Source organism: Oncorhynchus nerka, linkage group LG14 (assembly GCF_034236695.1).
Source record: "Oncorhynchus nerka isolate Pitt River linkage group LG14, Oner_Uvic_2.0, whole genome shotgun sequence".
Taxonomy (NCBI): Eukaryota; Metazoa; Chordata; class Actinopteri; order Salmoniformes; family Salmonidae; genus Oncorhynchus; species Oncorhynchus nerka.
Genome location: NC_088409.1, coordinates 26960468 through 26988237, shown reverse-complemented (window position 1 = coordinate 26988237; position 27770 = coordinate 26960468). Strand labels below are relative to the sequence as shown.

At 44.6% G+C, this 27770-nt stretch overlaps 2 protein-coding genes across 3 annotated transcripts in view; both read right to left on the bottom strand.

Moving 5' to 3' along the window:
* Nucleotides 1–16869, bottom strand: part of LOC115140763 (non-homologous end joining factor IFFO1-like) — a 46346-nt gene extending 29477 nt beyond the window's left edge. Inside the window, exons 1-2 of one of the 2 annotated variants that reach the window (XM_065027870.1) lie at nt 15420–16869; nt 7402–7462 (exon numbers count right to left, since the gene is read on the bottom strand). In XM_065027870.1, the coding sequence (XP_064883942.1) occupies nt 7402–7462; nt 15420–16405 (1047 nt within the window). In that variant the 5' untranslated portion in view covers nt 16406–16869. The remainder of the gene's footprint in view (nt 1–7401; nt 7463–15419) is intronic. The other variant, XM_029679086.2, reaches the window with a different exon arrangement.
* A 168-nt stretch (nt 16870–17037) lies between these two features.
* LOC115140769 (melanopsin-B-like) lies at nt 17038–26345 on the bottom strand. The gene is made up of 9 exons (XM_065027113.1): nt 26123–26345; nt 24185–24308; nt 22730–22880; nt 22396–22535; nt 19320–19458; nt 18978–19092; nt 18596–18676; nt 17827–18403; nt 17038–17709 (listed from the first exon to the last, which is right to left on the bottom strand). Exons 2-9 carry the CDS (start codon nt 24303–24305, stop codon nt 17477–17479), a joined length of 1557 nt encoding a protein of 518 aa, XP_064883185.1. The 5' UTR covers nt 24306–24308; nt 26123–26345; the 3' UTR covers nt 17038–17476.
* Between the last annotated feature and the right edge of the window lie 1425 nt (nt 26346–27770).

Below are 27770 nucleotides of genomic sequence, written 5' to 3'. Positions count from 1 at the left end.
ACAGTGGCTGTTGTCGTTGTGTTCCTGGTTCGAGCCCAGGGAAGAGCGAGGAGAGGGACGGAAGCTATACTGTTACACTGGCAATACTAAAGTGCCTATAAGAACATCCAATAGTCAAAGGTTAATGAAATACAAATGGTATAGAGAGAAATAGTCATATAATTCCTATAATAACTACAACCTAAAACTTCTTACCTGGGAATATTGAAGACTCATGTTAAAAGGAACCACCAGCTTTCATATGTTCTCATGTTCTGAGCAAGGAACTTAAATGTTAGCTTTCTTACATGGCAAATATTGCACTTTTACTTTCTCCAACACTGTGTTTTTGCATTATTTAAAATTGAACATGTTTCATTATTTATTTGAGGCTAAATTGATTTTATTGATGTATCATATGAAGTTAAAATAAGTGTTCATTCAGTATTGTTGTAATTGTCATTATTACAAATAAAAAATAAAAATCGGCCGGTTAATCGGTATCGGCCTTTTTGGGCCTCCAATAATCGGTATCGGCGTTGAAAAATCATAATCGGTCGACCTCTAGTACCCATGCTGCTAAAAACCACTGCTACTCCAACTTCAGCGACATATGTGGCAGGGTCTACAGACAATCACGGATTACAAAGGGAAAACCAGCCAAATGGACGTCTTGCTCCCGGACAAGCTAAACACCTTCTTCGCCTGCTTCGAGGATAACACAGTGCCACCAACACAGCCCGCTCCCAAGGACTGTGGAAGTGCACTGCCCGCACTTCAAGGACATCACCCACCCTAGCCATGGCCTGTTCACCCGCTATTGTCCAGAAGGCGATGTCAGGATGATAGCGGGTGAACAGGCCGTGTCTCGGGTGGTTGATGTTCTAGATGATCTTTTTGGCCTTCCTGTGACATTGGGTGTTGTAGGTGTCCTGGAAGGCAGGCAGTGTGCCCCCGGTGATACGTTGGGCAGACCGCACCACCCTCTGGAGAGTCCTGCGATTGCGAGCAGTGCACTTCCGGTCACAAGACGCAGGCTTCCTTATTGTCCCTAGAATTTCCAAGCAAACAGCTGGATGCAGGGCTTTCTCCCGTGGAGCTACATTTTTATGGAATGGTCTACCTATCCATGTGAGAGACGCAGACTCAGTCTCGACCTGTAAGTCTTTATTGAAGACTCATCTCTTCAGTAGGTCCTATGATTGAGTGTAGTCTGGCCCAGGGGTGTGAAGTTGAACGGCAAGGCACTGGAGCAACGAACCGCCCTTGCTGTCTCTGCCTGGCCGGTTCTCCTCTCTCCACTGGGATTCTCTGTCTCTAACCCTATTACGGGGGCTGAGTCACTGGCTTACTGGTGCTCTTCCATGCCGTCCCTAGGAGGGGTGCGTCACTTGAGTGGGTTGAGCCACTGACGTGATCTTTCTGTCCGGGTTGGCACCCCCCTCGGGTTCGTCCCCTATGGGAGATCTTCATGGGCTATACTCGGCCTGGTCTCAGGGTAGTAGGTTGGTGGTTGAAGATATCCCTCTAGAAGTGTGGGGGCTGTGCTTTGGCAAAGTGGGTGGGTTATATCCTGCCTGGTTGGCCCTGTCCGGGGGTATCGTTGGACAGGGCCATAGTGTCTCCCGACCCCTCCTGTCTCAGCCTCCAGTATTTATGCTGCAATAGTTTGTGTCGGGGGGCTAGGGTCAGTCTGTTATATCTGGAGGACTTCTCCTGTCTTATCCGGTGTCCTGTGTGAATTTAAGTATGCTCCGTTTAACTCTTTCTTTCCTCTCAGAGGACCTGAGCCCTAGGACCATGCCTCAGGACAACCTGGCCCTAGGACCATGCCTCAGGACAACCTGGCCCTAGGACCATGCCTCAGGACAACCTGGCCCTAGGACCATGCCTCAGGACAACCTGGCCCTAGGACCATGCCTCAGGACAACCTGGCCCTAGGACCATGCCTCAGGACAACCTGGCCCTAGGACCATGCCTCAGGACCACCTGGCCTGATGACTCCTTGCGGTCCCCAGTTCACCCGCTGTCCCCAGTCCACCTGCTGTTGATCCAGTTTCAACTGTTCTGCCTGCGGATATGGAACCCTGACCTGTTGACCGGACGTGCTACCTTATCCCGGACCTGCTGTTTTCAACTCTCTCTACCGTACCTGCTGTATCTAACTCTGAAAGATTGGCTATGAAAAGCCAACTGACATTTACTCCTGAGATGCTGACCTGTTGCACCCTCTACAACCACTGTGATTATTATATGATCCTGCTGGTCATCTATGAACGTTTGAACATCTTGGCCATGTTCTGTTATAATCTCCACCCGGCACAGCCTGATGAGGACTGGCCACCCCTCAGAGCCTGGTTCCTCTCTAGGTTTCTTCCTAGGTTCTGGCCTTTCGAGTTTTTCCTAGCCACCATGCTTCTACATCTGCATTGCTTGCTGTTTGGGGTTTTAGGCTGGATTTCTGTATAGCACTTTGTGACATCGGCTGATGTAAAAAGGGCTTTATAAATACATTTGAATGATTGATTGAGTACAGGTGCATCAAAACTGGGACCAAGAGACTGAAAAACAGCTTCTATCTCAAGGCCATCAGACTGTTAAATAGCCATCACTTGCCGGCTACCAACCGGTTACTCAACCCTGCACCTTAGAGGCTGCTGTCCAATATACATAGACATGGAATCACTGGTCACTTTAATACATGTTTGCATACTGTTTGACTCATTTCATATGTATATACTGTATTCTAATCTACTGTATTTTAGTCAATGCCACTCGGACATTGCTCATCCTAATATTTATACACTACCGGCCAAAAGTTTAAGAACACGTACTCATTCAACGGCTTTTCTTTATTAATTTTTTTACTATTTTCTACATTGTATAATAATAGTGAAGACATCAAAACTATGAAATAACAAATATGGAATCACGTAGTAACCAAAAATTGTTAAACAAATTCAAATAGATTTTATATTTGAAATTGATCAAATAGCCAACCCTTGCCTTGATTACAGCTTGCACAATCTTGGCATTCTCTCAACTAGCTTCAGTTGGAATGTTTTTCTAACAGTCTTGAAGGAGTTCCCACATATGCTGAGCACTTGTTGGTTGCTTTTCCTTCACTCTGCGCTCCGACTCATCCCAAACCATCTCAATTTGGTTGAGGTTGGGTGATTGTGGAGGCCAGGTCATCTGACGCAACACTCCATCATTCTCCTTCTTGGTAAAATAGCCCTTACACAGCCTGGAGTTGTGTTGGGTCAAACAAATGATAGTCCCACTAAGCGCAAACCAGATGAGAAGGCGTATCGCTGAAGAATGCTGTGGTAGCCATGCCGGTTAAGTGTGCCTTGAATTCTAAATAAATCACTGACCGTGTCACCAGCAAAGCACCCCCACACCATCGCACCTCCTCCTCCCTGCTTTACAGGGGGAGATCATCCTTTCACCCACACAGCGGTTGGAACCAAACATGTCACATTTGGACTCCAGACCAAAGGACAAATTTCCACTGGTCGAATGTCCATTGCACGTGTTTCTTGGCCCAAGCAAGTCTCTTCTTCTTATTGGTGTCCTTTAGTAGTGGTTTATTTGCAGAAAAAAGGCCTGATTCACACAGTCTTCTCTGAACAGTTGATGTTGAGATGTGTCTGTTACTTGAACTCTGTGAAGCATTTATCTGGGCTGCAATTTCTGAGGCTGGTAACTCTAATGAACTTATTATCTGCAGCAGAGGTAACTCTGGGTCTTCCTTTCCTGTGGTAGTCCTCATGAGAGACAGTTTCATCATAGCGCTTGATGGTTTTTGCGACTGCACTTGAAGAAACTTTCAATGTTCTTGAAATTTTCCGTATTGACTAACCTTCATGTCTTAAAGTAATGATGGGCTGTCATTTCTCTTTGCTTATTTGAGATGTTATTGCCATAATATGGACTTGGTCTTTTACCAAATAGGACTATCTTCTGTGTACCACCCCTTATTTATTTATTTTTTTTTTATTTCACCTTTATTTAACCAGGTAGGCTAGTTGAGAACAAGTTCTCATTTGCAACTGCGACCTGGCCAAGATAAAGCATAGCAGTGTGAACAGACAACACAGAGTTACACATGGAGTAAACAATTAACAAGTCAATAACACAGTAGAAAAAAATGGGCAGTCTATATACAATGTGTGCAAAAGGCATGAGGAGGTAGGCGAATAATACAATTTTGCAGATTAACACTGGAGTGATAAATGATCAGATGGTCATGTACAGGTAGAGATATTGGTGTGCAAAAGAGCAGAAAAGTAAATAAATAAAAAACAGTATAAAAACAGTATGGGAATGAGGTAGGTGAAAATGGGTGGGCTATTTACCAATAGACTATGTACAGCTGCAGCGATCGGTTAGCTGCTCGGATAGCTGATGTTTGAAGTTGGTGAGGGAGATAAAAGTCTCCAACTTCAGCAATTTTTGCAGTTCGTTCCAGTCACAGGCAGCAGAGTACTGGAACGAAAGGCGGCCAAATGAGGTGTTGGCTTTAGGGATGATCAGTGAGATACACCTACTGGAGTGCGTGCTACGGATGGGTGTTGCCATCGTGACCAGTGAACTGAGATAAGGCGGAGCTTTACCTAGCATGGACTTGTAGATGACCTGGAGCGAGTGGGTCTGGCGACGAATATGTAGCGAGGGCCAGCCGACTAGAGCATACAAGTCGCAGTGGTGGGTGGTATAAGGTGCTTTGGTGACAAAACGGATGGCACTGTGATAGACTGCATCCAGTTTGCTGAGTAGAGTGTTGGAAGCCATTTTGTAGATGACATCGCCGAAGTCGAGGATCGGTAGGATAGTCAGTTTTACTAGGGTAAGCTTGGCGGCGTGAGTGAAGGAGGCTTTGTTGCGGAATAGAAAGCCGACTCTTGATTTGATTTTCGATTGGAGATGTTTGATGTGAGTCTGGAAGGAGAGTTTGCAGTCTAGCCAGACACCTAGGTACTTATAGATGTCCACATATTCAAGGTCGGAACCATCCAGGGTGGTGATGCTAGTCGGGCATGCGGGTGCAGGCAGCGATCGGTTGAAAAGCATGCATTTGGTTTTACTCGCGTTTAAGAGCAGTTGGAGGCCACGGAAGGAGTGCTGTATGGCATTGAAGCTCGTTTGGAGGTTAGATAGCACAGTGTCCAATGACGGGCCGAAAGTATATAGAATGGTGTCGTCTGCGTAGAGGTGGATCAGGGAATCGCCCGCAGCAAGAGCAACATCATTGATATATACAGAGAAAAGAGTCGGCCCGAGAATTGAACCCTGTGGCACCCCCATAGAGACTGCCAGAGGACCGGACAGCATGCCCTCCGATTTGACACACTGAACTCTGTCTGCAAAGTAATTGGTGAACCAGGCAAGGCAGTCATCCGAAAAACCGAGGCTATTGAGTCTGCCGATAAGAATATGGTGATTGACAGAGTCGAAAGCCTTGGCGAGGTCGATGAAGACGGCTGCACAGTACTGTCTTTTATCGATGGCGGTTATGATATCGTTTAGTACCTTGAGTGTGGCTGAGGTGCACCCGTGACCGGCTCGGAAACCAGATTGCACAGCGGAGAAGGTACGGTGGGATTCGAGATGGTCAGTGACCTGTTTGTTGACTTGGCTTTCGAAGACCTTAGATAGGCAGGGCAGGATGGATATAGGTCTATAGCAGTTTGGGTCCAGGGTGTCTCCCCCTTTGAAGAGGGGGATGACTGCGGGAGCTTTCCAATCCTTGGGAATCTCAGACGATATGAAAGAGAGGTTGAACAGGCTGGTAATAGGGGTTGCGACAATGGCGGCAGATAGTTTCAGAAATAGAGGGTCCAGATTGTCAAGCCCAGCTGATTTGTACGGGTCCAGGTTTTGCAGCTCTTTCAGAACATCTGCTATCTGGATTTGGGTAAAGGAGAACCTGGAGAGGCTTGGGCCTTGTCACAACACAACTTATTGGCTCAAATGCATTAGGATGGATAGAAATTCCACAAATTAACTTTTAATAAGGCACACCTGTTCATTTAAATGCATTCCAGGTGACTACCTCATGAAGCTGGTTGAGAGAATGCCAAGAGTGTGCAAAGCTGTCATCAAGGCAAAGAGTGGCTATTTGAAGAATCTCAAATATAAAATATATTTTGATTTGTTTAACACTTTTTTGGTTACTACATGATTCCATGTGTGTTATTTCATAGTTCTGATGTCTTCACTATTATTCTAAAAATAGTAAAAATAAAGAAAAGCCCTTGAATGAGTAGGTGTTCTTAAACTTCTGACTGGTAGTGTATATTTCTTAACTCCATTCTGTCACGTTCTGACCATCGTTCTTGTGTGTTTTCCTTGTTTTAGTGTTGGTCAGGACGTGAGCTGGGTGGGCATTCTATGTTTGGCCTGATATGGTTCTCAATCAGAGGCAGGTGTTAGTCATTGTCTCTGATTGGGAACCATATTTAGGTATCCTGTTTTGTGTTGGGTTTGGTGGGTGATTGTTCCTGTCTTTGTGTTTGTGGCACCAGATAGGACTGTTTCGGTTTTTCACGTTTCTTGTTTTGTAGATTGTTGTATTTTCATCTTGATTAAAGATGTACAAAAATAACCGCTCTGCATTTTGGTCCGTCTCTCTTTCACCAGAAGAAAACCGTTACACATTCTTTTACTTTAGATTTGTGTGAATTGTTAGATATTACTATTACAATATTTATCTCCACCCGCAATAACATCTGCTTAATATGTATGTGACCAATACAATTTGGAAGTAGGACGTCAAATGCCTTTCAGATGTAACTATCTGATGGGGACCAACGGTGCCATTTTGGGGAGTTGATATTGTTGCTGTAATTCAATCATGCTGAATGTGTGTAAGTAGCTCCACCCGTTCCTCAAATAGTTAACCATTTGGCTGTCTGATCATGACTGTCAGCTGCTTTCTATAACACGTATGACGAACGTCATGGGAGGAGCATCTAACTAGTAGGTTAGGGATGTATACATAGCCTACAGTACAATTATGTTAGCGGTTTATAAACATACATATTAGGTTTATAAACATATATTAGGTTAGTGGTTTGCACACTATTCAACCAAGCTGTTTCATACAAGCAATTGTATTAGGTTGTTTGGCATGCGTCAGGGCAATGTCAAATGTGTCAACACCGCCAGAACCTGATGACACAGCGTCAGAGACAACACTGCACCTCCTGGCCCCGCGCCCTAAGTTAGTGTATAGATCAGTGAGGAGGGCCTTTGTGTCTACAAGCATTGAGCTCCTAAACATTTCAATGTAATGTCTTGTTGTCATGTTTGATATGCTGACATGGCTTTGTTCTTATCCCTGCAAATCAACAGACATTTACCCCCTATGCATCAATCAATATGAGAGGCCAGGCACACACACACACACACAGTTACCTCCTGTAGGTCTTCCATCTTCTGCTGCATGTCCACTCTGACAGTGTACTCCTCCTCCCACCTACACAGCAAAATATAATGTGAAGTAAATTACACAGTAAAATGGCAACATCATAATAATAACTATTAACTATGTGTGCGTGTGTGTGTGTGTGTGTGTGTGTGTGTGTGTCTGAAACCCCTGGTCCATGAATCTGGGTCCCAGGGTCAGACAGCACCATCCATCTAGTGAACAGTAATGTCATTAAAAGCCTGTACAGTTGACATGTTAGAACTACGATGGCTGATTCAGTGACTCAACACACCACACAGACCACACTGCCATTGCTGCTTAAAATGCACAATACTGCGACATGTCGGAGCCTTTACCAAACTGCTCTTAAAACAAATAGGAGGTTATATAGTGTACAGAGAGACGTTTTTGTGCCATTGTGCACACTGTTGTGATTGAGATAGATGGGTAAGGTGAGAGTGAGGGAGGGAGGGGGAGAGAGCGAGGGAAAGATGAGCTGAGCTCTCTTTGGAAGCCACCTCCCTTTTCCAGCAATCACAGCCTGCCGTGCAGAGTATACCGCATTGCAGATACTAGGTAGAGGGGAAGGCGCATGGCCGCATGCAGTTGGGGAGAGAGAGAGGTGTGGGGGAAGGGGGTTGAAGAGAGGAGAGTGGAGCTTGCAGTGGAGAGCATGCGAGAGAGGGAGAGAGATGTGGGGGAAGGGGGTTGAAGAGAGGAGAGTGGAGCTGGCAGTGGAGAGCATGTGAGAGAGGGAGAGAGATGTGGGGAAGGGGGTTGAAGAGGGGAGAGAGAGAGGTGGGGGAAGGGGGTTGAAGAGAGGAGAGTGGAGCTTGCAGTGGAGAGCATGCGAGAGAGGGAGAGAGATGTGGGGAAGGGGGTTGAAGAGAGGAGAGTGGAGCTGGCAGTGGAGAGCATGTGAGAGAGGGAGAGAGATGTGGGGAAGGGGGTTGAAGAGAGGAGAGTGGAGCTGGCAGTGGAGAGCATGCAAGAGAGGGAGAGAGATGTGGGGAAGGGGGTTGAAGAGAGGAGAGTGGAGCTTGCAGTGGAGAGCATGCGAGAGAGGGAGAGAGATGTGGGGGAAGGGGGTTGAAGAGAGGAGAGTGGAGCTGGCAGTGGAGAGCATGCAAGAGAGGGAGAGAGATGTGGGGGAAGGGGGTTGAAGAGAGGAGAGTGGAGCTTGCAGTGGAGAGCATGCGAGAGAGGGAGAGAGATGTGGGGGAAGGGGTTGAAGAGAGGAGAGTGGAGCTGGCAGTGGAGAGCATGCAAGAGAGGGAGAGAGATGTGGGGGAAGGGGGTTGAAGAGAGGAGAGTGGAGCTGGCAGTGGAGAGCATGCGAGAGAGAGAGAGAGATGTGGGGGAAGGGGGTTGAAGAGAGGAGAGTGGAGCTGGCAGTGGAGAGCATGCTAGAGAAGAGAGAGCAAATTTGGTATAGATCAGACATAACCTAACCCACTCTAGTCAATTAATTAAAACAGGAACATTTCACATCTGGTTGGAAATAAATAGGGAAATGATCTCAGAGAAAATGGTTGTCTTGTGTGGTACACAGGTACACCTGTCTCCCCCCATACATTAATGATGACACCTTCTCCATCCTAGAGGGGGAGATCAACCCTTTCCAGGCCCAGAGACATGTACTAGTCTGTGGCGACCTAAAGCCAGAACCCGACACTCTTAGCAGACAGGGAGACAAATACCTACTTGGAGGTGACAGCATTCCCTCCCCAATATGTCCCCTAGACACAACTGACAAAACAACCAACAAAAACAGGTCACAACTCCTGCAGCTCTGTTGCACGCTGGGTCTAGACATAGTCAATGGTAGGCTTCGAGGGGACTCCTACTGTAGGTACACCTACAGCTCATCTCTTGGCAATAGTACAATAGGACTACTTTATCACTGACCTCAACCCAATGGTAGGCTTCGAGGGGACTCCTACTGTAGGTACACCTACAGCTCATCTCTTGGCAATAGTACTATAGGACTACTTTATCACCGACCTCAACCCAATGGTAGGCTTCGATGGGACTCCTACTGTAGGTACACCAACAGCTCATCTCTTGGCAGTAGTACTATAGGACTACTTTATCACTGACCTCAACCCAGTGTCTCTCGGAACAATCACAGTCATTCCACTGAGACCCCTATCAGAACACAGCAAAATCACTATCTTCTTGAACAGAGCAATACTCAACTAAGGCATTGAAGCTGAACAAACTACATGCTTTTAAGAAATGCTATAGATGGAAGGAGGGTAGTGTAGAAAACAAAAAACTATTGGCCAACAACAAATCCAATCCCTCCTAGACAATTTCCAGGACAAAATGTTTCCCTGCAATAGTGAAGGTGTAAAAGTAGCCATAGGATGCCTGAACACTATATTTGATCTATCAGCTAACATATCAAATTTAGAAAACTAAAAACAATTAGAAATGGTTTGATGAAGAACGCAAAAACCTAAGAAAGAAATTGAGAAACCTATCCAACCAAAAACACAGAGACCCAGAAAACCTTAGCTTCCGCCTTCAAGATGGTGAAACACTAAAATAATACAGAAATACACTAAGAAAAAAGAAGGAACATCATTTCAGAAATCAGCTCAATGAAACTGAAGATTCCATAGAATCAAATCACTTCTGGGAACATTGGAACACACTAAACAACACGAAGAGCTATCTATCCAAAATGGAGATGTATGGATAAAACACTTCTCCCATCTTTTCAGTTGTATAACAAACAGCAAAAACATATACATGACCATTTACTAAACTTAGAATCAGCTATGAAAGACTACCAGAACCCACTGGATTCTCCAATTACATTGGATGAGCTACAGGCCTGTAGTGTTGATGGTATACTAAACTAAATGATTAAATATACAAACCACAAATAGGCTATTCTTAAACTCTTCAACATCATCCTCAGCACTGGCAACTTCCCCAATATTTGGAACGAAGGTCTGATCATCCCAATCCAGAAAGTGGAGACAAAATTGACCCCAATAATTATAGTGGAATCTGCATCAACAGCAATCTCCGAAAAATCCTCTGCACCATCATCAACAGCAGACTCCATCATTTCCTCGTATTCACCCTGCACACCCTTACTGACAAACAAACCAAAATAAAGCAAAGTCTTCTCATGCTTTGTTGGTTTCAAAAAAGCTTTTTGCAACGGCACTTGAACAGCCTACAGCACCAGGCCTCACCATACTGGACTCACAAATCACATGTCTACTGTTTGCTGATGATCTGGTGCTTCTGTCCCCAACCAAGGAGGGCCGACAGCAGCACTTAGATCTTCTACACAGATTCTGTCAGACTTGGGCCCTGAAAGTGAATCTCAGTTAGACTAAATGAATGGTGTTCTAAAAAAGGTCCAGAAGCCATGACAACAAATACAAATTCTATCTAGATAGTGTTGCCCTAGAGCACACAAATAGTTATGTTGACCTCGGACTAAACATCAGCACCATAGCTAACTTCCACAAGGCTGTGAACAATCTGACAGACAAGGCAAGAAGGACCTTCTACCCCATCAAAAAGAGCATAAAGCTTGACATCCCAATCAGTAACAGAACCCATTGCCCTCTATGGTTGTGAGGTCTGGGTGGGGTCCACTCACCAATCAAGAATTCACTAAATGGGACAAACCCAATTGAGATTTTGCCTGCAGAATTCTGTAACAAATTACATTGTGTGCAACGCAAAACCCAGAATTATGCATGCAGAGCAGAATTAGGACTACACCCTCTAGTTATCAAAGTGCAGAAAAGAGCTACAAACACCTAAAAGGAAGCGATGCCCACACATTCCACCACAAAGCCCTCACCTACAGAGAGATAAACCTAGAGAAGAGTCCCCTCAGCCAGCTGGTTCTGAGTCTCTGTTCACAAACACAAACTGACCTCACAGAGCCTGAGGACAGAAACGTATTTAGACCTAAACAAATTATAAGAAAGCAAAGGGATAACTATTTGACACACTGGAAAGAATCAACCCCCCAAAAACCTGAGCAAATTGGATTTACATGTTTTTTTATTTAACCTTTATTAAACCAGGTAGGCCAGTTGAGAACAAGTTCTCATTTACAACTGCGACCTGGCCAAGATAAAGCAAAGCACTGCGACACAAACAACAGAGAGTTACACATGGAATAAACAAACACACAGTCAATAATATAATAGAAAAATCTATATACAGTGTGTGCAAATGTAGTACGATTAGGGAGGTAAAGGCAATAAATAGGCCATAGTGGTCAAATAATTTCAATTTAGCAATTAAACACTGGAGTGATAAGTGTGCAGAAGATGAATGTGCAAGTAGAGATACTGGGGTGCAAAAATGAAAAATATATATATATATAAATAACAATATGGGGATGAGGTGGTTGGGTGGGCTATTTACAGATGGGCTGTGTACAGGTGCAATGATCAGTAAGGCTCTGACAGCTAAATGCTATTTGGCCCTAAACATGGAGTACACAGTGGCAGAATACCTGACCACTGTGACTGACCCAAAATGTATCCCCATAGACAGACCTGGCTATGTGCATAATGCCCACAAAATGAGGTGGAAACTGAGCTGAACTTCCTAACCCCCTGCCAAATGTATGACCATATTAGAGACACATATTTCCCACAGATCACACGGACTCACAAAGAATTTGAAAACTAATTAAACATTGATAAACTCCCATATCTGTTAGGCGAAATAGTGTGAAATCACAGCAGCAGGATTTGGGCCCGTTGCCATGAGAAAAGTGCAACAAGTGCAGCACAAAAAAATATTGTAAATACCACCAATATTTATGTTGATTTATCTTCCCCTACTATTCACACTACAACCATATGCACATTGATATAACACTGTACATAGCTGATATATAACACAAAACATTAAAAAATATATTTTTCAAAACTTTGTGAGTGCAATGCTTACTGTTCATTTCTAATCGTTTTTGGTGACATTGTTTTATGTATTCTCACTTCTTTGTTTACTGTTTGTCTCACTTGCTTTGGCAAAGATGTTTCCCATGCCAATAAAGCCGCATTTAATTTGATGAGAGAGAGCGAGAAAGAGACAGAGAGAGAGTGACAGAGAGAGAGAAAGACGGAGACAGAGAGAGGTGAAGGGGGGATGATAATACAGGACAGAGCAGGTCAGGAAAATAAGGGAGGAGACAGTAAGAGGGTACAATGGTGTAAAGTACTTAAGTAAAAATACTTTAAAAGTACTATTTAAGTAGTTTTTGGGGGTAACTTTTACTTCACTACATTCCTAAAGAAAATGCATGTACTTTTTATTCCATACATTTTCCCTGACACCCAAAAGTACTCGTTACATTTTGAATGCTTAGCGGGCCAGAAATGGTCCAATTCACACACTTATCAAGAGATCATTCCTGGTCATCTCTACTACCTCTGACCTGTCAGACTCACTAAACACAAATGCTTAGTTTCTGAATGATGTCTGAGTTAGAGGTCGACCGATTATGATTTTTCAACACCGATACCGATTATTGGAGGACCAAAAAAAGGCAGATACCGATTATATATATATATATATATATATATATATATATATATATATATATATAAAAATAATGACAATTACAACAATACTGAATGAACAATGAACACTTAATATAATACATAATAATAATAAATAAAATAAAATCTATTTAGTCTCAAATAAATAATGAAACATGTTCAATTTGGTTTAAATAATGCAAAAACAAAGTGTTGGAGAAGAAAGTAAAAGTGCAATATGTGCCATGTAAATAAGCTAACATTTAAGTTCCTTGCTCAGAACATGAGAACATATGAAAGCTGGTGGTTCCTTTTAACATGAGTCTTCAATATTCCCAGGTAAGAAGTTTTAGGTTGTAGTTATTATAGGAATTATAGGACTATGTCTCTCTATACCATTTGTATTTCATATACCTTTGACTATTGGATGTTCGTATAGGCTCTTTAGTATTGCCAGCCTAATCTCGGGAGTTGATAGGCTTGAAGTCATAAACAGCGCTGTGCATTCAAGCACTGCTAAGAGCTGCTGGCAAATGCAGTAAAGTGCTGTTTGAATGAATGCTTACGAGCCTGCTGCTGCCTACCTCGGCTCAGTCAGATTGCTCTATCAAATCATATACTTAATTATAATAAACACACAAATACAAGCCTTAGGTCATTAATATGGTAAAATCCGTAAACTATCATTTCGAAAACTAAACGTTTATTAAACGTTTATTATTTCAGTGAAATACGGAACCGTTCCGTATTTTATCTAACGGGTGGCAACCCTTTGTCTAAATATTGCTGTTACATTGCACAACCTTCAATGTTATGTCATAATTATGTAAACTTCTGGCAAATTAATGGCAAAAAAAACATGAACAATTGTGCCATATGGTTTGCTTAATATAAGGAATTTGAAATTATTTATAATTTTACTTTTGATAGTTAAGTACATTTAAAACAAAATGCTTTTAGACTTTTACTCAAGTTGTATTTTACTGGGTGACTGACTTTTACTTGAGTAATTTCCTATTAAGGTATCTTTACTTTTAAATCAAGTATGACAATTGGGTACTTTTTCCACCCCTGGAGGGGTATGAGAGAACTAGCCAATGAGAGAGTGGGAACAATGAATAGCAATATGAATGGATAGATGGAGAGAACAAGGGACAGGGCAGGGAAAGAGGAGTGGAGGAGAGGGAGGGAAGGGGGTGTATCTTATACTGAAACTACCTTATTGAAGTGAATTAATAGTCCTGTGGGTTTCCCTCTCTCTACATGTTGCCTGCAGGTAGATTTAACTGCATTACTACAACAGACTCATGACAGAGATAACATTCTTTCACTACACTGGAGGCCTAAATCACATCAATGACTGTGCAGTACGGATGCTATCAGATATATGGATGTCTGAAGGTGAAACAAGCCAGGACTTGACTCACTTGGAGGTGGCAGTAAGGTCACATGCCTCATGAAATCGCAATAAACAAACAAAACAGCCACAAACACACACTTGTCCCAGGTCCTCCCGATCACAAACCAATCCCTGACCCTACCCAGCCTTCCTAATGGGAGATACATGCTTGTCTATCACCTTACATTCATTGGGTATGGCATTTTTGCTGAGATAAGTTTATCCAAATCAACATATACCTTCAGTATAGACCATGTCTATGCGACCTGTGCAACGTGAATCGAAGCCACAGCCCTGCTGTTAATAGTGCCACAAATCAGCGGTCCGGGTTCTAGTTCTGTCATAGAATACAAACTGCAGCCATTTCAAACGTGCAGAGGTGCACTATGGTCTCTGTATCAGATTCCTGTCACTGTGTTTGGCCCATTACCCTTTTTTTTCTAAAGGGGCGCTAAGCAGATATTCCTTCCCCAAACCATAAGTCAAATCTTCAAATACTTGAGCTGTGCTTGATTTATATATAGTTTGCCTGGTTCAAATGGAATAGTCTCAAAAGTACAAAATCAATGCAGTAATCCCAAAAGTACAAACAGCTAAATCAAGCATACCCTGACCTAGGTCTGGAGTCCCCTAGCTAGTGGGAAACTCAAGAGTTCAAAGGTCTTGGTTTGATTGTTGAGACAGAGACTTCCTGTGTTGGATCTCAGTTACATGACTTCATTCTGAGTCAGTTATGGTCTGATAATGTTTGGTATTTCCCCCAGCTGCCCTTTGCATCTCTAGCAATAAGAATGGTGTGGGCTGTGGCAGAAATAGACAGAACACAGGCAGGACACAGCTGCTCTCAGAGGCCATCTGTTGTAACAGGGCCTTTCACTTCACCCAAGTGGCATGAGCAAAATAATACATGTACGCCTATTATAGTTTCACTAAGTTACATCAACTGACTTTTACCAAGAGACGTTTAATCACAACTCTAGGTCCCCATGCGCCTTTACACCCGTCAGACACACACGTTAGTTAATTAGGCCTTACTTTGGTGAACAAATCAACAAAGGTTGATCCTATTTACCTGCGTTTGTACTCGTCTCTCTCCCTCTTGACTTTGGCCAGGACGTTGTACAGGGCTCTGATCTCCGGGGTAATGGTATCAATCTGGACCCCGACCCCGTCCGGCTGGACCCAGGACACACCGGGGCTGGTGACGCGCGTCTCCACGCCAGAACCGAGCTTGCGGGTATGGTTGTAGGACCAGATAGTACCGGGGAGGAACCGGGGAGGCGGGTTGGTGGGGGTTCCAGTGCCAGTACTGAAAACCGTTTTCCCGTTGGTGATTGAATTGGACCCGGCTGGAGAGTCGATTGTCGGGGTTGATAGGCTTACCGTGATGGTCGGATTATGATTCGGTTCGGTGGGGTTTGTTTCAGCTTTGTTCTTGGACTCAAGCGTGAGGATAGTGGGTCGTCTCGCAGAGTTATTGGTGTTTTGGAACGGGAGTGACCCGGGCCTGAGCGGGATAGTTCCCACAAACCCGGTCTGTACACCTGTTTCTTGGGTATGGGCCCGTCTAGCGCTTTCAGAACAACTTCCATCACAGCTGTTCTTCGCAGCCAACGCCTGTTGTAGTTGTTTCTCCAAAATCTTATTCCTTCGCTCAAGTTCATGCACTTTGGCCAGAAAGCATCGGAACCGTAAGTTCAGTGTCTTTAGGACACTGATATTGGAGCCCAGGTCGTTCCTCAGGGCCATCGCTGCAGGAGGTTGGGGCACAGACCGGTGATAAGAGTGGTTATTATGGTTCAGATGCAGGTAAGCTTGTGAGGGTGTGGTGCAATCGAACCCTGGCAGAGACTCCGAGCCCAGTCCGGGATGGTCGCCCAGGAAGAAAGAAGTCGGGTCGAGCGAGCCGAAGACGGATTCGGGCAGAAGGCCTGAGGGGGAATCCGGATGACTCGGTCCTCCTTGGTTCTGCTGCTGTTGATGTTGGAGAAGCGAGTTCGCCTCTAACAAAGGATTCATGCTATGGTATGGAAAACTAAAGCGCTGCAGATCTGGCATGAACACGGACGGTAATTTTCTCCGTATAAAATCACAAAAATAAAATAATGACAGGCTGAAAGTTGACTTGTTGTTGGATACCAGACGTATCCGTGACGTTCCACCTATACCAGGTTACGTAACTGTTTCTAATTACGAATGTTTCCTCGATTTATCTCCGGTCGGTCTAAAGAGGCTCGTGGAATAAGTTCCCTCGCTCTTCCTGTCTGGCTCTGTTGCTGGATAACGGTCGCCCCAAAAAAACAATGCCGAATAGGCCGGTCCGACGGCTATGCGCAGGCGACAACACTCAAATGTATTTCAGAAAAGTAATGTTTTGGTATACAGCCTATATGAGAGAAAGTACTGTTAAATGCTGCAAATCTCTCATGTATTAAAAATAAATCCAGTGTCTTCCGTCAACGCTTATCTGGCTCCAAAGTGGCCACAAGACACAACAAGTGCTGCAAGATTTGCAGAGCTAGGAAGCTACCGTAAATACACAAGTAGCTGGTTTTCTGTGCCCAGTAGGCTACGAACAGTTCCATAAGACCTCTTAGAGTCCTAGTTCACGATTTGGGGAGGTGTTATCAGGAACATTTCCACTTGTGAATGTAATTTTATGGTCACACCATAGGCAACAAGATTTTCCCACTTGGCTCGATTTTATTTTGTTACAAAATACACACATACAATTTTACACACTATTCTATTGTGTGAAACTATAATGTGAACCATAACCCACAGGCCTATCAGGACAGTGTTGACAAAGACAACAAAAAAACTACAAAATAGACTAAACTAAAAGATGGAATACCATTTTCAAAACTGCAGCAGACATCTTGTTGGTGCTTAGATATAAAGGTAAAAAATACAACAGTGTATATTTTACATATCATAATTGTTGGTTATATAATAATACTAATGTTTTGGCTACATTTAAAAAAGAGTCACTACTCAAAACACTCACTATGATACAATACTCTGGTTGTTCTTACACAAAACATGTTTTATTTTAAAGCTGTTTTTAAAGAGGTCTTTGCTCCTAAACACCTCCATCCTCTCAACATCTCTTATCCATCTCTCCCTCTATCACTCGGTCATCAGACTACTAGAGGTGGAACCCCCCAGCTCTCTCCCTGCTTCGCTCAGACTCTGCCCGTCTATGTTGACCTGTGTGTCCAGCGAGGCCACGCCCAGTGCGTCCCACCCCACCGAGATGGTGTCGCCAGCCCTCTCTTTCTTCCCCAACTCCACCATGGGCATGGCCTTGGGGTTGCTCCTCCCTCGCCAGCTGTGGCAGTAGGAGAGGCTGCCTTTGGGGGCTGAGGAGAGAAAGAGGAGAAGAGAGAGAGAGAGAGAAAGAAAATGTGTGAGAGAGAGAGTTATCAGTCATTCTGCACCTGTCCAGTCCACACCTGTAGCTATGAAAGACTCCTTACTGTCAGAGTAGCTCCCTGCTCTTCCCTGCATTCTCCTCCTCTCCCCGTTCTGTCTCCCAAACAGCATGTCGTACACGTCCTCTCTGAACTCCTTGTTCATGATCTGGTAGATGAAAGGGTTAATCATGCAGTGAGACTTGGCAAACATTGCTGGTATCAGAGACACCATAGGTGGCAGGCAGGACACCGGCCGGTTGCTCCCTGTCTCCGACTCCCCCTCCTGGCCTGGGGCTGAACTGCGCGTGGAAGCAGCAGGCAGACTGTGGCCTAAACCAGAATAGGAGTATGGATCTGGGTTGGTCACGTCCCGCAAGGATTCTCCAGGGTCGTAGTAGACGCTTCCGTAGTTGCTTCCGTAGTTTTCCGTGGAGGTCCAATTGAGGAGACCCATAATGCTGGGGATGTTTGGGAAGGCTGAGGCCATCCCGGTGGATCCTCCAGTCCCCATGGAGGGGCCTCCTCCCTGCATGGCCTCCCCGGCCCAATGCTCCTCCTTGGGGGCCAAGGCAGAGTAGAGCGAGACAATGGCATAGGGAGTCCAGGATAAGAGGAAGGTGGAGCACACCACAGCTGCTATCTGGGACAGACATACAATAGATGAAACAACAGAAAGATATAATGTGCTGTCTGTACTTACACACTTGTTACAATGTTAATACAAAAGTTATTCCCTGGTAGTTCCTCTGCCTGGAATAAAGCTGATGTTACGACATCTTTCATTTCAAGTCAGTAACTAAGCTTCTTCTAACATAGTCTGCTTTCCACATACCTTTGTGAGTCTCAGGTCTTTGTTGGTGTGAGTGACAGTTGAGGAGGGAATAGATGCCAGAGCGCGACTAGAACGGTAAACCTACACAGAGAGACATGTCAGTAAACACAAACAAATGCATAAGGGCCACGCTCACTAGACCACCAATTGGCTACAGCTATTGAGTCCACCATCACGGTAATAGATCATGCTTGCTGGACTGTACTCAGCATGCATTCCATACGTTATAGTGTGCCCCACTGAAAATATGCCAGGACAATTGATTGATTGACAATCAATGAGTTACATGGCATGCTGTTTTCTGTAGAGTCTGAGTTGAGTTCCCTGGACTCTCCCCTACTGAATCAGCCATTTTGTGCCAGCTGGGGGCAGTTTTTCTCACCGTCAGCAGAATGGTCACGTAGGAGGCGACGATGGTCAGTGTGGGGAGAAGAAAGCACATGATCAGGATCAGCAAGATGTAGAGCCTGTCGATCAAAGATGACCTCATCCCCCACCTCAAAGAAAAGAGGAAGAAGAAGATGTATATTTATACATACTTTTATAACCTCATACCCAGGCTGAATTGCTACTGCTGGATGAGATGAATGCCTTAATAACTGCAGACTCACTCACTCACTCACTCACTCACACACTCACACACTCACACACACACACACACACACACACACACACACACACACACACATCAAAACAGAGTCTAATAAGAGAGAGTCCGGAGTACCAGTTGATGGTGCAGCTGGTCCCAAAGGGTTCTGGTCCGTAGCTGCCGAAGCCAAAGACAGGCAGGGAGGCCCAGAACAGAGAGTAGAACCACACCAGCCCTATGGACATGGACATGTGACGTCTCTCGATCCACTGACCTGGTAGAGAGAGATGGAGGAATGTTATTCTTTTATTTCACCATTATTTATTCTCATTGGGTAAGATCTATTTTTTGAGAGACACCTGATTGTCCAGCATGTACTATATTATAACCAGATACCTAGGAGAGGGATATGAATCAAATGAAGCACGTTTTTCATTTATTTTAGCAGGGAGTCTCATTGAGACCAAGGTATCTGTTGCAAGTGAGCCCTGAAAATGGTTGCTAGTACTTGAAATGGTTGTGTGTGATATTTACGGGTTTCTATTTCTTTATGTAGTGTTGCATGTTGGTAGCCCAGACATTAAACCTGCCTGACAATTACCCTTCCTTTAAAAAAAAGTGCTACCTTTATTTATCTAGGCAAGTCAGTTAAGAACAAATTCTAATTTTCAAAGACGGCCTAGGAACAGTGGGTTAACTGCCTTGTTCAGGGGCAGAACGACAGATTTTTACCTTGTCAGCTCCGGGATTCAATCTTGCAACCTTTTGGTTACTAGTCCAGCACTCTAACCACTAGGCCACCTTCCCTTTCCCATAGCTACCTGCGTGACTACCCCTAACCAGCAATACAATAACATCATTGCTGCCTAGTGTCTACATAACTGAAAAGTCATCTCCAGGTCAACAAGATCAAGCTGGAGTCTGGACCAATCAAAAATATCAAAAACTGCTCTTACAATAGTGCCCCCAATTATCTCTACAACGTGGGCTTGAAGAAAGAGTCGGACATACAGACAAACAGATTATAAACTACACTACATGACCAAAGTTCTGTGGACACCTGCTCGTCCAACATCTCATTCCAAAATCATGGGCATTGGTATTTTATTAGGATCCCCATTAGCTGTTGCAAAAGCAGCAGCTACTCTTCCTGTGGTCTACATAAAACATGAAACATAATACAGAATGACATAATACAGAATATCAATAGACAAGAACAGCTCAAGCACAGAACTACATACATGTTTTTAAAGGCACACGTAGCCTACATGTCAATAACATACACACAAACTATCTAGGTCAAATAGGGGAGAGGCGTGGTGCCGTGAGGTGTTGCTTTATCTGCTTTTTGCAACCAGGTTTGCTGTTTATTTGAGCAATATGAGATGGAAGGAAGTTCCAAGCAACAAGGGCTCTATATAATATTGTACACTTTCTTGAATTTGTTCTGGATTTGGGGTCTGTGAAAAGATCCCTTGGTGGCATGTCTGGTGTGTGTCAGAGTTGTGTGTAAGTTGACAAACCGTTTGGGATTTTCAACACATGACTGTTTCTTATAAAGTGAAGTGATGCAGTCAGTCTCTCCTCAACTCTTAGCCAAGAGAGACTGGCATGCATCATATGTATATCAGCCCTCTGATTACAATGAAGAGCAAAACGTGCCGCTCTGTTCTGGGCCAGCTGCAGCTTAAATAGGTCTTCACTTGCAGCACTGGACCACACGACAAATATGGAGTTGGAGTTGAATAATATGGAATTGGTCCCCCTTTGCTGCTATAACAGCCTCCACTCTTCTGGGAAGGCTTTCCACTAGATGTAGTAACATTGCTGCAGGGCCTTGCTTCCATTCAGCCACAATAGCATTAGTGAGGTCTGGCACTGATGTTGGGCGATTAGGCCTGGCTCGCAGTCGGCGTTCCAATTCATCCCAAAGGTGTTCCATGGGGTTAAGGTCAGGGCTCTGTGCAGGCCAGTCATGTTCTTCCACACCGATCTCAACAAACCGTTTCTGTATGGACCTCGCTTTGTGCATGGTGGCATTGTCATGCTGAAACAGGAAAGGGCCTTCCCCAAACTGCTGCCACAAAGTTGGAAGCACAGAATCGTCTAGAATATCATTGTATGCTGTAGCATTAAGATTTCCCTTCAGTGGAACTAAGTGACCTAGCCCGAACCATGGAAAAAAACAACCTGACCATTATTCCTCCTCCACCCAACATTACAGTTGGCACTATGCATTCGGGCAGGTAGCGTTCTCCTGACAAGATTAGTTCGTCGGACTGCCAGATGGTGAAGCGTTTACACTGCTCCAGAGTCCAATGGCAGCAAGCTTTACTCCACAAACAGTTATTGCGCTGACTTTGCTTCCAAAGGCAGTTTGGAACTCAGTAGTGTGTTTTGCAACAGAGGACAGACCATTTTTACGAGCGACATGCTTCAGCACTTGGCGATCTCGTTCTATGAGCTTGGGTGACCAACCACTTCACACTTCACTTCACAATAACAGCACTTACAATTGACCTGGTCAGCTCTAGCAGGGTTGAAATTTGATGAACTGACTTGTTGGAAAGGTGGCATCTTATGACGGTGCCACATTGAAAGTCACTGAGCTCTTCAGTAAGGCCATTCTCCTGCTTATATTTGTCTATGGAGATTGCATGGCTGTGTGCTAAATTTTATACACCTGTCAGCAACAGGTGTGGCTAAAATAGCCGAATCCACTAATTTGAAGGGGTGTCCACATACTTTTGTATATATAGTGTATGTTTAGATTAGATCATTGAATGCAGAGGTTCTGTTCAGTATTCTGTTCAAAATCAATTATCTGACATGCTCAGTATAAAGAGCATATTCAAAGCAAGGGCCTTATTTATGCTCTGACCCACTGACGAAAGCCTCAGGGAAAACCAGGAAGTCAATGAGGCCACTAAAAGGGGTCAGGGGTCAACAACATCCTTTTGTGTCACCCCTTTTGTTCTCTCAATTGAGTATCAGACATGTATTTCATGTAATGAAATGTTTGAAGAAATATCAGATAAGGATGAAGGATAAATGTAGCCTACGGAAGCTAAATGTTTTTGGGATTCAACAACACTTTATCATTGTCTTCCCAAGGGAAAATATGTAAGAAATGTATCAAATGAAGAATATAATAAGTATGTACACACGACTCAAAAAGATAGCAAAAAGAACTGAAGGGAATCGCACTGACCGTATCTGAAGCTGCAGATCTTGAGGCAGCGGTCCAGAGAGATGAGACAGGTGGTGATGAGGGAGCCGATCCCAAAAACAAAGCCCTGCAACCCGTACCACAGGCACCCTGCTTCCCCAAACACCCAGCCATGGGACACACTGGTGGACCGGAGGAGGAGTTAATGACCAGATAATGATCATTGGAACACTAAGCACTTTGTCTGATTCATGGGATGTGAGTGTAAACTGTCAATTGATCTGGATAAAAACATCTGCATCATATCATTCTGTCTAGTTTGATATTCATACTATCAGTATGGGGGATTGAAGATTGGTTGACAGGAATTGCTCACCTGGAAATTATGAGGCATGGCGCCCCCAAGAGGCTGTATCCAAAATCACAAATGGCCAGGTTAATAGTCATGAGTTCGGGTGGTCTGAGTTTCTTCTTCTTTCTACAGTAAACCAACAGCACTATGCCATTCCCAACCACGGACACTACACCTGGAGAAGAAGAGAGGAGAGAAGGAAGAGAGGAGCGGGGAGATAGGAGGTTTGAAGCGATGGGGAGAGAGAGAAAGATAGAAGCATAGAGACAGACCAGCTCACTGTCTGCTCTTGGGTATAATAAGGGTCAGTAAACCGTCTGTCATTTAATATTTCATCCGCTGCTGCCTTCCTGACCCCCTCAACCCACTATGCTGCTTTGGAAGCATCGGGGAACCAATCCAAAGTGAATAAATGCTCTAGCTGAATCGACATGGTTGCTTGCTGGCTGGCTGGCTGGCCAGTGGGGTGCAGGGTGCTGTTCATAGCCTCATTTGATTTGCTGTGTAGGTAATTATTGGGAGCAACAGGTATGGAATGTTCCATGCTGTGATTCCTCATGTGTGTCCTCTCCTCTCTTCTTTCCTCTCACCTTTCCTCTCTCCTTTCCACTCTCCTCTCTCATTTCCTCTCTCATCTCTCTATGTATCCTCTGTCCTTTATGTATCCTCTTTCCTTTCCTTTCTCCCCTGTCCTCTCACCTTTCCTCTCTCTATGTATCCTCTCTCCTCTCTTCTCTCTGTGTATCCTCTCCTCTCTGGTGTGACCCTGGGGTTGCTATGCTAATACACTTTGTATTCAGTCTGTCTCCACAGCTCCGTAATGGAAACAGTCATAGAGAGTTAGATCACTGACTGACTTGATCAGAAGGTTGATCCTGATGGATGACAGATCTGTGTTGAAACAAAGTAAACCCATTCAGCCATCTGCGTGGGCTCTGGATTCCGATGATTAAGATGTGAAAAGCTGTTGCCCAGCTTATATATCGAAACCCTTTCAGTCCTCTGGGATCAAATTATATTTTGTTCATATTGTTTTTAAGTCTTGATTTATCTGAACAGAATTTCACCCCCATAAATATACCTTAAGCCAAGCCTAATACTTCTACACTGTACAGATTATGTTCTGATTATTCTACCAGTGAGTTACTCAGGAGGAATACCAACCAAACTCTGACATTAACTGACACCAACACTGAATCTCTCGTCTGTGATGAGGAGAGATGCCTAATTTGAAATCAACCAACAACCCTGAGCCTCTATGCCCAAGTCTCTAGACACTTGTATAGATCTGAAATGATTTGATGTAGTATGGTAATATCTCAAACTTGCCCTCTACGCTTTGAGGATTTTTCACCATATTGCTTATAGTACAAGTAGTGTAAAATCCAATCCTTTCAAATCTCTATCAGTGGTTAGAGGGTATAGGGGTATAGTGGCTAGGGGTGAATGTGTTGTAGGCAGATGGTAGATTTGACTCACCTGTGAGGATGAGGAAGATGGCAACTCCCAGGTCAGTGCTGGGGGAGAGGTGAGAAAGGAAGGCAGGAGGGATGGAGGATGGGACAGAGCCCCTCCACGAGCCATTTCCTCCCAGAGACATCAACTGGTGGAGAAAAGAAGACAGAGAGAGATTTTACTGTAAAGCCCAGTAGATAGAAAGAGAGAGGAGGAGAGTAACGGGTACTGAGACAGAGAATGTGCTAGAAAGTGGAAGGTAAGAGGATTTAACCCCCTAGACATGCACAGAAAAACAGAGTGAGAGTTAGAGTTGTTAAATTCCCTATAGTAACGCGGATATAGATAGAGAAAGAGAGAAAAAGAGAGACAGCAATGGTGGGGTAGTTATATATTGATGGAGAGAGCAAAAAAGAGAAGAGGAGAGAGGAGAAGGGATAGTAGAGGGGAAAGTTTAGAGGAGAGCAGAGAGGAGAAGGGAGAGTAGAGGGGAAAGTTTAGAGGAGAGCAGAGAGGGTAGGGGAGAGGAGAGCAGAGAGGGTAGGGGAGAGGAGAGGGGAAAGTTTAGAGGAGAGGAGAAGGGAGAGTAGAGGGGAACGTTTAGAGGAGAGCAGAGAGGGTAGGGGAGAGGAGAGGGGAAAGGGTAGAGGAGAGCAGAGAGGGTAGGGGAGAGGAGAGGGGGAAGTTTAGAGGAGAGGAGAGAGGAGAAGGGAGAGTAGAGGGGAAAGTTTAGAGGAGAGCAGAGAGGGTAGGGGAGAGGAGAGGGGAAAGGGTAGAGGAGAGCAGAGAGGGTAGGGGAGAGGAGAAAGTTTAGAGGAGAGCAGAGAGGGTAGGGGAGAGGAGAGGGAAAGGGTAGAGGAGAGCAGAGAGGGTAGGGGAGAGGAGAGGGGAAAGTTTAGAGGAGAGCAGAGAGGGTAGGGGAGAGGAGAGGGGAAGGGTAGACGAGAGCAGAGAGGGTAGGGGAGAGGAGAGGGGAAAGGGTAGAGGAGAGCAGAGAGGGTAGGGGAGAGGAGAGGGGAAAGGGTAGAGGAGAGCAGAGAGGGTAGGGGAGAGGAGAGGGGAAAGTTTAGAGGAGAGGAGAGAGGAGAAGGGAGAGTAGAGGGGAACGTTTAGAGGAGAGCAGAGAGGGTAGGGGAGAGGAGAGGGGAAAGGGTAGAGGAGAGCAGAGAGGGTAGGGGAGAGGAGAGGGGAAAGGGTAGAGGAGAGCAGAGAGGGTAGGGGAGAGGAGAGGGGAAAGTTTAGAGGAGAGCAGAGAGGGTAGGGGAGAGGAGAGGGAAAGTTTAGAGGAGAGCAGAGAGGGTAGGGGAGAGGAGAGGGGAAAGGGTAGAGGAGAGCAGAGCAGAGAGGGTAGGGGAGAGGAGAGGGGAAAGTTTAGAGGAGAGGAGAGAGGAGAAGGGAGAGTTTAGAGGGGAGAGCAGAGAGGGTAGGGGAGAGGAGAGGGGAAAGGGTAGAGGAGAGCAGAGAGGGTAGGGGAGAGGAGAGAGCAAAAAAGAGAAGAGGAGAGAGGAGAAAGGAGAGTAGAGGGGAAAGTTTAGAGGAGAGCAGAGAGGGTAGGGGAGAGGAGAAGGGAAAGTTTAGAGGAGACGAGAGAGGAGAAGGGAGAGGAGAGAGGAAAGTTTAGAGGAGAGCAGAGAGGGTAGGGGAGAGGAGAGGGGAAAGGGTAGAGGAGAGCAGAGAGGGTAGGGGAGAGGAGAGGGGAGACAGGGGGTGAGCCAGTGTATTACAGACAGAAATGTGTAAAAGTAAGAAGTGCACAATCAGGGGAAAAGTGGAGAATTGGAAAAGCAGGAAGAGAAAAAGAGAGACAGACAATTGAAACACACACAACTATTATCACATAATCAAACTCACTGTTCAGTTCAAAGCTGAAAGGAGATCACTCACACACACACACACACACACACACACACTAATGAGAAATCAACAGGTGACACACACACCAAGAGGAGCATTCTTACTCACCTTCCTCTTCGTCTGTCAACCTGCCCCTCTCTACCTCTCTTTTTTACTTCCTATCTCACTCTTTTGTTCAGTCTGTCTGTGTTGTGAGTTAAGCTCTTTTTTAAATCTTAAGCCTCTGTCAATTTTTGTGCTCTATTTCTGAGAAGAGTAAATCAACTTGCTGTCGACAATCTGGCGGAGAAATGATCAGTGAGTGTGTGGTCTGAAAAGGCACACAGAGGGAAAATAAATGGAAGGATCTGAGCCTTTTTGACCTCCCTCTCTCTCTCTCTCTCTCTCTTCTATGCTCTCACCCTGTTTCTCTCTCTCTTCCATGCTCTCTTTCTCGCTCTCTCTCTGTATCTCTTTCACTCTTGATCTCTCTATCCATTGTTTAAACTGAATGCCGTAGAAGAGATATCACCAATTGTGATATAATAAGAGCACACATGTAACTGACTCATAATTTGTATGTGTCTGTGTCTAACAATGAGAGCAACAACACCCAGGAGACACACGTCTTCTCTTCAATAAGATTATGGATGGATGATGATCTGCCTACAGGAGAATAATCCTTCTCTTACTGACTGCCTTGTCTGAGCATGACGTGAGAGAGATAGACACTGGGATGTTGAAATAAATACATAGCTTACTGGCTGCAAACTGAACTACAACATTAACCTGATCTTCAAGTCTACCTACACACACAAGTCTGACTTGAAAGGTTACAATAAACTGTGTATGTTTAGAGGCTCAGCTTTACGATCAGAGGATGCCTTGGTGTGTATCAGTAGGTGTTCAGCCATCAACATGTTTTCTCTCCTGTTGACTCACACCTTAGTCCAGGAAGTCATGCTGTGTGTTAGTCACTAGTAGAACATGACAGCATTTTCACTCATTAAAGCTAACAGACACTAATTCATTACTTATAATTGATTAAGTGGTTCATTTGAAAAACAAATGATTTATGATTATCAATTAGTGTGATGGACACCCAGTGTTCTCTAAGCACCAAGTCAACTATAGTGAAGTAAAGTGAAAGCATGAAAACCTCCATGTTCTCTATAGGCACCACAAGTCCACCTAAAGCACCTGATACACACACTGTCAAGTTGACTGCAATCACGCTGTTCATTAAGCCTCCTGCAGCACCCATAGGACCACCATGCTGTGAAAACCCCTAGAGGTTGTTGGTCTCAGAAAAGTAGAGTTGGCTTACCTCTCTTCCCTTGTCAATACCATCGATTGGGAATATTTTATGAAGGCCAATTGCGTAATCATAATGGTCGGCCATTGTCAACTTTAGTTAGTCATGCCAGAACACCCTTGGCTTAACAAATGGAGCAGGTATTGAACTGAACTGGGGGTGTAGAGAGAAATAATGATTCATCTCAGGAAAGGGGAGAGAAAAATAAGAGAATTTAACACTGATGGAAAAGGAAACTGTGCAGAAAGGGTTTGATTGGACAGAAATGTATTAATTTCTACCTTTAAGATTCTGTGTATTGCTACGTATTACACTGTTGGAGCTGAAAACAAGAATGTCACTGCACCTGCAATAACATCTGCAAATCTGTGTACAGACCAATAAACGTTTGAGTCGAGAAGAGAGAACTGGCAGAGGAAGTGACGCGATCATAGAACTGAAATTAAAGTGTCTGGGTTGTTT